Below are 11,870 nucleotides of genomic sequence, written 5' to 3' on the forward strand. Positions count from 1 at the left end.
CTTGGATCGGTTTTAATCAGGGAAATGATTTTTGGGCAGAATGGGGGGCATTTATGTCATTTCACACGGACAGTGATAGATTCTGCCCAGTTATACCCTTAACGTTGACTTCACCGCTGACGTTAATAACGGCGTTAAGGGTTAACTTACACCGTTATTAGCTTTAACTTGCACTGTTTGTCTCTTCTCTATCCATTTTCTCTTCTCAATACATTGGAAAAATAAATCTGCAGCATGCTTCTCAATCTCCAATGGTGTATATTTCCAATTTTTCGTATAATACACCTATGTATATTTTCAATTTTTCCTCTATTGTATATACAACAAAGCGTAATCTATCAAACCCTAGTTTTTTTTTTTTTTTTTTGGAAAAAATTTCGTCGTACTCTTCTTCTTCTTCTTCTTTAGCTTTTCTTGTTCTCTGAAAAATCTCTATATGTTGTATTTACAGGAAACTACTTCGGGTCATACGACTAACTAATAAGGAAAACTGGCAAGATTAAATTTTCTAACTTAACTTGTAAACATATTTCATGTTAAAATCATGTTGATTCTTCAAACTACAGTGGGAATATTTTCTAACTTATTATTATGTGTTGCCTGACTACAAAATGGACTCGGTTGATCCTTCAATTTTTATCATATGATGGTCACCTATATTGACCATAGGAATTTAAAAAAAAAAAAATCAAAGAGTTTACACTATAATAACAACTTTTTTGTGTTAAGACCAGCATAACAAGATGTTAAATATGATAAAATGTACAACTACATTCAACTAATTGACTACTTAACCACACTACCTAGCTAGCTCCTTCACTCGAGGAACTTGTTGTCGCATAGGAGGTAGTGTATCGTGCGCTAGTTACAATACTTTGAACCAAATCAATATTTCTTCATAATAAACAATTGTTTAGATCATCTAGTCTAGCTAGTGTCCTATGTTTGATGAGTTGTGGTTTGATTTGATATGTTGTGGTTTGATTTAAACCACTGAGATGGGATAATTGAACACTTGTATAATTTTGTTGATTGACAACCAAAATGTAACTTGGCTGATCCTTCATATGCCACTTCTTAACCATACTTACGTAGCTAACTCCTTCACTCGAAGTTGTTGTCACGTAGTAGCTAATCTCTCGTGCAGTAGTGTAATTACAATCATATGCCACTTCTACTTTTTAAGGAACTAGTCTTAAGTGAATCAATAAATAATTTATATAAAAGGAATACATTTTCCCTTAAGTAAATGCAATTGTCCAAATGATGAAAATGAATTTTATTATGCTGACATAATAGTTGAATTCAATATTTACTGGACATTCAAACAATGTGAATAGTCCTAAATTAATTATATCATGTCCTAAATATGAGAGACCAATATAGTATGTTGTTGTATCTCACATAATATTTCTTTATAACGTTCTAAAATTACAATATAATAGCTTTGCTTAATGAGCTTATTCATATATTAGGTAAAATTTTAATGGATTTTATAGTCCTACATATTAGTACCTTGTTCGAATAAGGAAAGATTCAATGATCAATATTTTAGTTGATTTGAAAGTCCTAAATAGGAATCATGGTTTCTCTCTCTAGGCGCACGATACCAAGGACTGCTAATGTACTCCTTCACTGAAAAAATTTTGACTCTCCGACTTTCAGGCTCACCGATGACGATGGTAACACCACAGAATAGGCCATCTAGCCTACGCCCATTAACTTTCGGTAGCTTTCTCCCAGCTCAATTCCAATCCATTCAAGAGGAGGACGAGCTTAATGGTTCTGATTCGGATTCTGAAAAGTCTATACATCTTGAAACGTATGGTGGGATGCCGGCAACCACCCCGGCGACACGGAGGCTCCAATTCTCTGAGGCGTCATCCTCGGCTCAGCCTACACCATTAGCGGTACCTGAGTTCAGAGCAAATCGACTCGCACAAAAGGGTAAATCTCTTACTTATGTTCCTCCGACTACAAAGGATGGTAAAATCTATGTTAGTATCGTTGAGGAAGATTTACAACCCCAATTGGAATATCTGAAAACAACCCTAATTGGTTATATTGTTGGTGATACCCCATTTATCAAGTCGTAGGAAGCCTATGTTTCTTGTAACTGGAATTTTAGTGAACAACCCAAAAGTTTGGCTCATGATAAGGGGTATTACATTTTTCATTTTGCTTCTAGTGAGGACTGTGAAAAAGTATTGGATGCAGGCCCGTACACCTTCCATAACAAGCCATTCATAGTTCAACAATGGCAAATCAACTTTGAATTTGATCCAAATTGCCTTACCACTATTCCCTTATGGGTGATGTTCCCAGGATTACCCATTGGTTACTGGTCGAGTGAGGCTCTAAGCAAAGTGGCTAGTGTAATAGGGAGGCAAATATATATTGATAAATTCACTGCAAATATGGAAAAAAATTCCTATGCAAGAATCTTAGTGGAGGTGGATATCTCTCAACCTTTGGTTGATTCTATTGAACTCACCACTCCACAAGGCCCTATTCATCAAGCTATAGAGTATGAATGGAGGCCTAAATTCTGTACAAATTGCATAAAGTATGGGCATAAGGGACAAGACTGCTGGAATATCATTGAACCTCAAGTTAACAATGCCCAAGGTGTTACACCTCTCGTGTTCGTAGTAGTAGAACCTATGGTTTCCTAGTTGGGTATGCCCTTGAAATAGAGACCCGAGCCCGAGTTTGGAGGTACAAAATGTCTTACCCCGTGTGCGAGGGTACCAGCAGATATTCCGGGCAATTTATAGAGTTAGAAGTTGAACGAATCGAATCGACGCAATCTGAACTGAATCAGAAAAATCTACAGGACATCAGTCATTGTCGACGGGTCGTCGACATGTTCGACGGACCGTCGAAGTGCGGCGTCGACAGGGTCCTGCAGCCTTGCTCTACAGGCGTAGGTCGACGGAGCAAGTCTATGGACCGTCGACACGACGACGGGCCATCGACCCGCTCGTCGAACCGGACCGCTGTAGCATTTTTGGCTTCCAAGTATAAATAGGTGGTTCACGACCTTATTTCATATTTTACTCCTTTCCAAATCAGAAAAACCCTAAGATATTCTCTCCCAATATTTTCCATCATATTAGTGAAGATTTGACAAGACCCGAACCCCGTAAACTCGAGATGGTGAAGAAGAAGGTTGCTTCTAGGGTTTCTTCAAGGTTGTGAAGTTTAGGGAGTTGAAGTTGAAGTGATTCTTGGGATTCTTGACCCCCTCAAGGTATGTAAATGATTTCTACCCTTATATTTAAGTTTAGTATCAAGATTTTTAGTGATGTTAAGTGAAGAGAAGGTAATTGTGGAAGTGTGAAGTTGATGAAGGGCAATGTAGCGATATAAGGTTATTTTAAGAGATGATTGGAAACGGGTTTACGTATACTTTGATATATATATATATATATATATATATATATATATATATATATATATATATATATATATGTGTGTGTGTGTGTGTGTGTGTGTGTGTGTGTGTGTGTGTTTTCATTGTTGATGTGAGTATTGTAGTTGATGTGGGATGGAATGAGAAGTTGGAGAGTTGTAAGCTTACAAAGGGAATTATTGTCTATAGTTCGTTGAGCTTTATGCGTATTTGAGAATGGTTAGTAAGCGAAGTAAATAGCCTAATTAAGCCCTATGTTATCTTAATTGTAGACTTGCAAGTTCGAGAGGTAGAAGTTAGACGATTGAGTATACTTCCAGGTATGTTAAAGTCATTCTTTTCTTTTTTTAGCATGATCCTATGATATGATCCAACAAGCGAGTAAGCGAGCTTTCATATTACTCTACTCTTAGAAACATTAGAAGTACTTCAGTCTTTGATGTTCATGTACCCCATTTATGAGTAACCCTTCTATTCATGGGTCTAGTCTTATGTATCCAGTCCTGTGCATACAATTTAGTCATGCATTACATTCATTATATATTTATGTATATTGACCCGTGACTAGAAGGCGTTATACACGCGAATATTATATATATGTAAAGGATGAGAAGAGATATAGGCGTTATATACGCATTACTACTATGATGATGATATTGATTATGGCCATAGAGGATCCAATATGATATGATGAGATGCCATAGAGGCTTACAGGCGTTATATACGCACATATATCAGGCGTTATATATGCACACATATAGATGCACGACCATCATTGATAGGTATGAGCATGCATATTATGTGCCCCCAGAGGCATTGTCAGTTACGCAGATTTATGCAAATTTAGGCATATACTAGTTCATACAAGTACATGCAATCAGTCATTTCAGTTTATGAGTTCAGATCTTATCCATGATTCTTATGTATATATGTTGTTCTTATGCCTTACATACTCGATACATTATTCGTACTGACTCCCCATTGCTCGGGGGGCTGCGTTTATGCCCGCAGGTATAGGGAGACAGACAGGTGGTCCAACTCAGTAGGACCTCTAGATCTAGTAGTGGTCAATACGCTCCATTCGATCCGGAGCTACAGTTAGTTTTGGTATGCCCTTTTTGAGATGTGTATGTATATGGGTATGGCGTGGCCCTGTCCCGTCCTTTCTACAACTTTTATTCCAGTAGAGGTCTGTAGACAGTTGTATGTAGCAGCCAGATGATGTAGCCTTGTCGGCTTCTATTCTTTTGTGTACAGTATATGTAGCAGCCTAGCTGGCTTGCACTGTTCTTTCGCATGTCGTATATATATGCAGATTGTACAGAGTTCTCATGTTTCTCTCTTATGAGATTAGTTTATGCCATTTATGGGCTTTTGATGTTCAGTATTTTTCAGATACGCGTTTAGGGGTGTTTGTTCGCTAGAGGTCAGACTCCCATCATGGCGCATCGGTTTGGGTCGTGACACCAGAGGAACCTAAAAGAAGAAGAAGAAGAAGGAATAGGAGAAAGGGACCTCCTCAGCAAGGCTGGGTACCTAAAGATGAACCTCAACAAACTGTAGTTATTGAACAACCCTTACCTATGGAAACACCATTGGATAAAAGTCAAGAAATGAGTCAAACTCAGCCTATGCAACAAGTGGCACAAGTGGTATCTAGACCACCAATTCAAATGGCTAACAAGTTTGGGGCACTGAATGAGATTGGAGATGCTGGTAACTCTCAAGTTGAGGATCAGGGGATTACACACCCCCTATGATTATCACAATATGGAATGTTAGGGGTCTAAATGAACCCTAAAATAGAAGGAGCTGAAACTCTTTCTGCAACAGCATAAGATAGATATTATTGGATGTCTAGAAACAAGAATAAAAGAACATAAGTCTTTAGCTATAGTGAATAAAATTGCTATGGGGTGGGGGCACTGTTTTAACTACCTCATGGCTCAAAATGGAAGAATTTGGTTAATTTGGAGATCACATGTGCAAATGCAAGTATTATCCATCACTGAGCAGCTTATACATTGCAAAATGGAGGATGCTATTGGATTTTCAATCTTTCTCACTGTGATTTATGGTAAAAATGAGGCCATTCATTGACAGACACTGTGGAGTGATCTAATACAAGTAGAGAGTACTGTTCATGGGGCTTGGTTGCTAAGTGGAGACTTCAATACTCTACTATCATCAGAGGACAGGCTGGGCTCTCCTGAGATGCCAAATGAAACACAAGAATTCCAGGCTTGTGTAGATTCCCTACAACTGACACCTTTAAGATCAAAGGGGTGGCATTTTACATTTTGAAACAAGTAACAGGCTAATCACAGATTCCATTCAGAGATAGACTGGGCTTTGGGAAATTTCCAATGGATTCAATCTTTTGGCCATGTGGAGGCAGAATTCTTTAATCCTGGGATGTCTGATCATTCACCAGCTCTTATTCATTGTAGTCCTCAGGCACATACACATCCCAAGCCATTCAAACTATTTAAAAATGTCATGCAGCATCCAGACTTTGGTGATATCCTTAGGTCTGTGTGGAACCATAATTTCAATGGCACTAAAATGTTCAATTTGTGAATGAAACTGAAGGCTCTGAAAGGGGGTGTGAGGAACTTAAATGCATACCTAGCTTCATATAGTCAGAGGATCCAGCTGGCAGAACAAGCTTTGGAAATTATTCAAACTTCTTTGGCTTCTCAACCATTAAACCAGCAGCTGATAGATCAGGAAAAGGAGACTATAAAGGAGCTTAGAAAATGGCATAAGGTGGAGGAATTAGCATTGAGACAGAAGTTAAGGGCAAACTGGATTCTCGAAGGTGATTCAAATACAAAGTATTTCCATGCCCAGTGTAAGATAAGGGCAAGCAGGAATACTATCACATCTGTTTATGACTCTACAAGAACTAAACTTACTAATCCTATGCAGGTAGAGGCAGAATTTATCAGATTCTTCACAAATTTAATGGGCACAGCTGCAGATGAAATGCCATGCCCAAATACAAACACAATCAAGAAGGGCCCCCTGCTTGTCACACCAACAGAAGTGTTCCTTGATTAGGCCTATCACAAATGAGGAAATTCTAATGGCTATAAAAGGTTTGTCGGCTGATAAATCACCTGGGATAGATGGCTATCCAGTTGAATTCTTTACTATGAATTGGGATACTATTAAAGGGGATGTCCTGGCAGCTGTGTATGATTTCTTTAAATCAGGAACACTCCTGAAATCTTTTAGTAGTGCTGTTGTTACTTTGATTCCAAAAACCTCCAATCCTACTCATGTTAAGGACTATAGGCCTATAGCCTGCTGCACCACTTTTTACTAGATGATCACTAAGGTACAGACTAATAGGATTAAGGGTATGATTAGTACTATTATTAGCTCTTCTCAGTCAACTTTTGTTGAGGGAAGAAGCATTATAGACAACATCCTCTTTAGTCATGAATTATTCAAGTGGTACAATAGAAAGGGTATCTCCCCTAGGTGCGTCATGAAAGTTGATTTACGAAAAGCCTATGATTCAATAGAATGGTGTTTCTTGAAAAGGGTAATGGGCTGACCTTGGTTTCCCTTATAAATTTATAATGTGGTCTATGGAATGCGTTGAAACTGTTTCCTACTCATTAGTCCTTAATGGTGGTTTAGCCAAGCCTTTCCCTGGGAAGAGAGGTATCAGACAAGGTGACCCCATGTCACCTTATATTTTTGTTATTGCAATGGAGTAACTTCAAAGGGAGTTGCAATTATTGGCATCAAATAAGGTATTTCAGTTTCACTCTAGGTGCAAAAAACTTGGTGTCATTCACATCTGTTTTGCAGATGATTTATTAATGTTTTGTAAGGCAGATATAACCTCCATTAGGCTGGAACAAGAGGCATTTCAAAGGTTCTCAAAGGCCTCTGGGTTACAAGCCAATGTTGAGAAGAGTTCTATCTATATGGCTGGTGTCAAACCTGACTTGAAACAACTGATCTTGAACACTCTTGGGTTTACTGAGGGTAGCTTGCCTTTCAAATATATGGGAGTCCCTCTTTCATCAAAAAAAACTTTCTATTGCTCAATGTATGCCATTGGTGGAGAGGATCACTGAAAGGGTAAGATGTTGGTCTGCAAAGTTACTATCATATGCTGGGAAATTGCAATTGATCAAGTCAGTCCTATTTGGGATTCAAACATTTTGGGCCCAAATATTTATATTGCCTAAAAGAATAATGAAGCTTGTAGAAACAGTCTGTAGGTCTTTTTGGTGGTCAGGTTTTGCTGAGATCACAAGGAAGGCTCTGATTTCTTGGGCTAAGACTTGTTTGCCTAAGGCAGCTGGGGGACAAAATGTGATGAATTTATGTGTATGGAACAGAGCTGCTATAATCAAACAACTCTGGGCTGTCGCTGAAAATAAAGACTGTCTCTAGATAAGATGGGTTTATAGTTATTACATCAAGAACTCTACTGTTGAGAGCTGTAACATCCCAAAAAGTTCTACTTGTGTTGTAAGAAAGATCATTGAGGCTAGGCAGTATGTGTTGAACTCCACAGTTCTTCAAGGAAACCTTAGAACCAGGCTGTCAGCTGTTGTGAAAAGGGATACTTTTTCAATCAAGAATATGTATGTTTCTATGCTTCCAGTCTATGCAAAGGTTCCCTGGAAATGTCTCACACTCCAACCTAGTATCCATCCAAGGCATAAATTCACAATGTGGTTGGCAGTACACAAAAGACTTGTAACTGTTGAAAGGTTACTGAAGATTGGTATCAATGTGCCTCTGAATTATGTGTTTTGTAATGATCCAGTTGGAACTTTTGATTATTTGTTCTTCAACTGCCCTGGTATAAGAGAAATATATCAAAGACTACTGGTTTGGCTTGGCATTCAGAGGACTATAGGTGATTGGGGTGCAGAGTTGACTTGGATATGCAAGCAGGCAAGAGGCAACAATGGAAGAGGGGAGATCATCAACTGTCTTTTTGTTATGACCATTGCATCCATCTAGAGGAAAAATGGACTCAGGTTTCATCAAAGTTGCTTCAACTGTGACAAACTATGCAGGGAAATTGCTTTGCACATACATATACAAGGAAGACCTCTCAAGAGATGGCAACATCATATAGCAGTCCTCAATTCAATACCTTCGGAGAACATGCTCTTTCTCAGTTTTGCATTTTTCTGTGTATTGTCTATAGCAAAGGTGTCATAAGATTCTAAGGTGTCATAAGATTCTGAGTAGAATACATGTTGTACTGATACTAGCTTATTGAGTTGTAATAGATAGTTTGCTGCTTTATGCTGCCAGTTATTGGCTTGTCTGTTTAAACTTGAGGAGATAGATGGTCAGCACCTATCCTGTTTTGTAACTCTCATTTTGGTATAAATAAAAATTGTTTATTCACAAAAAAAGTCCTAACTATTAGAGAAATAATTAAATTACGATTTTGTCCAATGTAAAATCTATTTTAAAAGGGTAAAAAAGGTGAACGACATTTAGCTAAAAGGCGCCTATCTCGTCAATTAAAAAAAAATACACAAAAAGAACAAATTATGTGAAATAGCAATTAACGTTAAAATAGAAACAACATTCATTTTAATAACAAAAATAAATGTTACTACATGGCACAGTAGTGGAATTTAATATAATTAGATAACTTCTTGCAAAAGATCTATAATTAAATTTAAAATAGATAAAACATTCATTTAGATAACAAAAATAAATGTTATTACATGGAGCGGTAGTGGAATTTGAAATAATTATATAACTTCTAAACTTGCAATTTGAAAAGATAAATAATTCAATTTAGTTAGTTATATAGTATTTTGTAAATCTTTATATTTTATCGCATGAACTAATATATTATATTATTGCATCTCAACTAATAATATTTTATAAACGAAATTCTTGGTGTATTCACTTTTTGTCACTTGGTGTTGACACTTTTGTTTCAAAAGGTGTATCTACAAAGAACTTCTATTAATTTGCAATAACATGGGGCTAAGAACTGAATCTTCATCATTTCGAATTTTGGTTACAACTACTGCTCGAACAAAACCCTGCAAAAAATAATATATATATATATATATGTATATATATACACGAAAAGCTAACAAAAATTATGATTCATAGTTAAGACTCCAATTTTAAGATCATCATATTTCTTTTTGCTGAGTTATATCAATGGCAATTCTATGAGAGCATTCAGATGAGAGAAAAAAAGGAGAAGAAGAAAATGGTTCTTCATTTCATATGGAATTGTAGCTTTACAGATGAGTAATAGGAAAGATATATACACTTTTACACTAACTAACTAACTGAATTAGTTATTAAGTTATGCTAGCTATACTAATGTATCCTCTAGTTCTGGTAATTACACTTTGACCCTAACTATTACACTTCATTTCATAACACCCCTCCTCAAGCTGATGCTTGAAATATGTCTTTCAGCCCAGGTTGGGTAGTAAGTACACATGTTGACTCTTGCCTAAGCTCTTGGTGAGTAAATCAGCATGTTGCTCCTTTGTTGGCACATGGTGAGTCTTGATCATCCCTTGAGTAAGTTTCTCTCTAACAAAGTGACAGTCAATGTCAAAATGCTTGGTTATCTCATGAAAGATTAGGTTTGCTGTAATTTGCATTGCAGCTTTACTATCATATAAAGATCAACACACAGCTTGACTTCTACTCCAAATTCTTTGTATAGGATGATTAACCAAGTAATTCTTGCTACTGCTGAAGCCATGCTTCTAAACTCAGCCTCTGCAGAGCTTCTGGTTACTGTTTCTTGTTTCTTGGACTTCCAGGACACCAAAGCATTTTCAAATTTCACTAAGTAACCTGTTACAGATCTCATAGTTTCCAGGCATATTCCCCAATCAGAGTCACAGTATGCAGTTAGGAAATCTGCAATTTGTGAGGGCATCAACAATCCCAGACCTGGCGCTGACCTGATGTACCTTACAACCCTCAAAGCTGCTTCCATATGAGATTCTTTTGGAGCATGCATATACTGACTAAAAGTTTGAACAATAAAGGTTATATCCACTCTGGTCATGATAAGATACAACAACCTTCCAACCAGTCTTTGATACTTCCCAACATTCTGTAGTGGTTTGTCAGCTGTTGTGTTATTTGACTCACTCACAAACTCATCATATCCCACAGAAGAGAGTCTAAGATTGGCATCTAAGGGAGCCTGAACTGGTTTAGCTGCACTTAGTCCCATCTCAAATATAAGTTCTAATGCATATTTGCACTGACTTATAACAATTCCATCACTTGATCTAGCAAATTCAATGCCTAGAAAGAACTTCAAGTCACCTAGATCCTTCATCTTGAATTTCAACTTCAAGTCATTCTTAGTTTTGTTTATCAACTCACTACTACTGCCAGTAATCAATAGGTCATCAACATACATAAGCGCTATGATAAGCTCAATTTTGTCTTGTTTTGTGAAGAGTGAATAATCAAAATGACTCTGCACAAAGCCAAAGTTGGACTAGGGATTCAGTTAATTTCAAGTTCCATTGCCTTGGAGCCTGTTTAAGGCCATACAAGGACTTCTATAGCTTGCAGACTTTACCATGCTACCCCTGTCTGTAAAAACCCTAAGGAATCACTATGTAAACACCTTCCAATAAATCTCCATGCAGAAATGCATTGTGCACATCCATCTGAGCTATAAACCAGCCTTTAGAAGCAGCACTGGCAATCACAGATCTAACAGTTACCATTTTTGCAACATGAGAGAATGTCTCTGAGTAGTCAAGACCCTCTTGTTGAGCAAAGCCCTTGGCCACCAGCCTGGCCTTGTGTCTTTCAACATCACCATTAGCAAGATACTTGACCTTAAATACCCATTTGCACCCAGTGGGCTGCTTATCAGTAGGTAAGTCTACAATACTCCATGTGTTATTAACTTCTAAAGCAGCAATCTCACACTTTATGGCCACAATCCACTTGGGATCAAAAGCAGCTTCTTGAAAGCTAGTAGGTTTAGTAATAGCAGAATAGGATGCTAAGGCTTGATTATATGAGGGAGAAAGAGACTGATAACTGACATGATTGGAAACAGGATACAAATAGTGGAGTTGGAGGATCTAGTGACATAGTCTTGATGCCAAATGGGAGGCCTACTCTGTCTGGTTGATCTTCTAACATTAAGGGTTAGTACTGGTGTATTTGTGGAAGAAAAGGTAGAATTGTGAGGTGAAACCGGTATATTTGTGTCATTATGAGGTTCACCAGAAGAAGATGGAACATCCTCAGTTGGAGAAGACCTTAGAGTAGACTCAGATGGTGATGAAGGATGAGAAGGAATAGGACTAGAAGAAGGAATAGTGATGGGGGCAATATCAAGTAAGTACTCAGAAAACTGCAAGACAAGAAACAAGGGAGAAGAAGAAGTGGATAAATGTGCAAAAGGGAAGATGTCCTCTCTAAACACCACATCTCTACTCAC

At 37.6% G+C, this 11,870-nt stretch overlaps 1 protein-coding gene across 1 annotated transcript; it reads right to left on the reverse strand.

The window, feature by feature from the left end:
* Positions 1–10,025: 10,025 nt before the first annotated feature.
* On the reverse strand, positions 10,026–10,826 carry LOC132601810 (uncharacterized mitochondrial protein AtMg00810-like). Its single transcript, XM_060314873.1, has one exon. It carries the CDS (start codon positions 10,824–10,826, stop codon positions 10,026–10,028), a length of 801 nt encoding a protein of 266 aa, XP_060170856.1.
* Positions 10,827–11,870: the final 1,044 nt, after the last annotated feature.

This window comes from Lycium barbarum, chromosome 7 (assembly GCF_019175385.1).
Source record: "Lycium barbarum isolate Lr01 chromosome 7, ASM1917538v2, whole genome shotgun sequence".
Lineage (NCBI taxonomy): Eukaryota > Viridiplantae > Streptophyta > Magnoliopsida > Solanales > Solanaceae > Lycium > Lycium barbarum.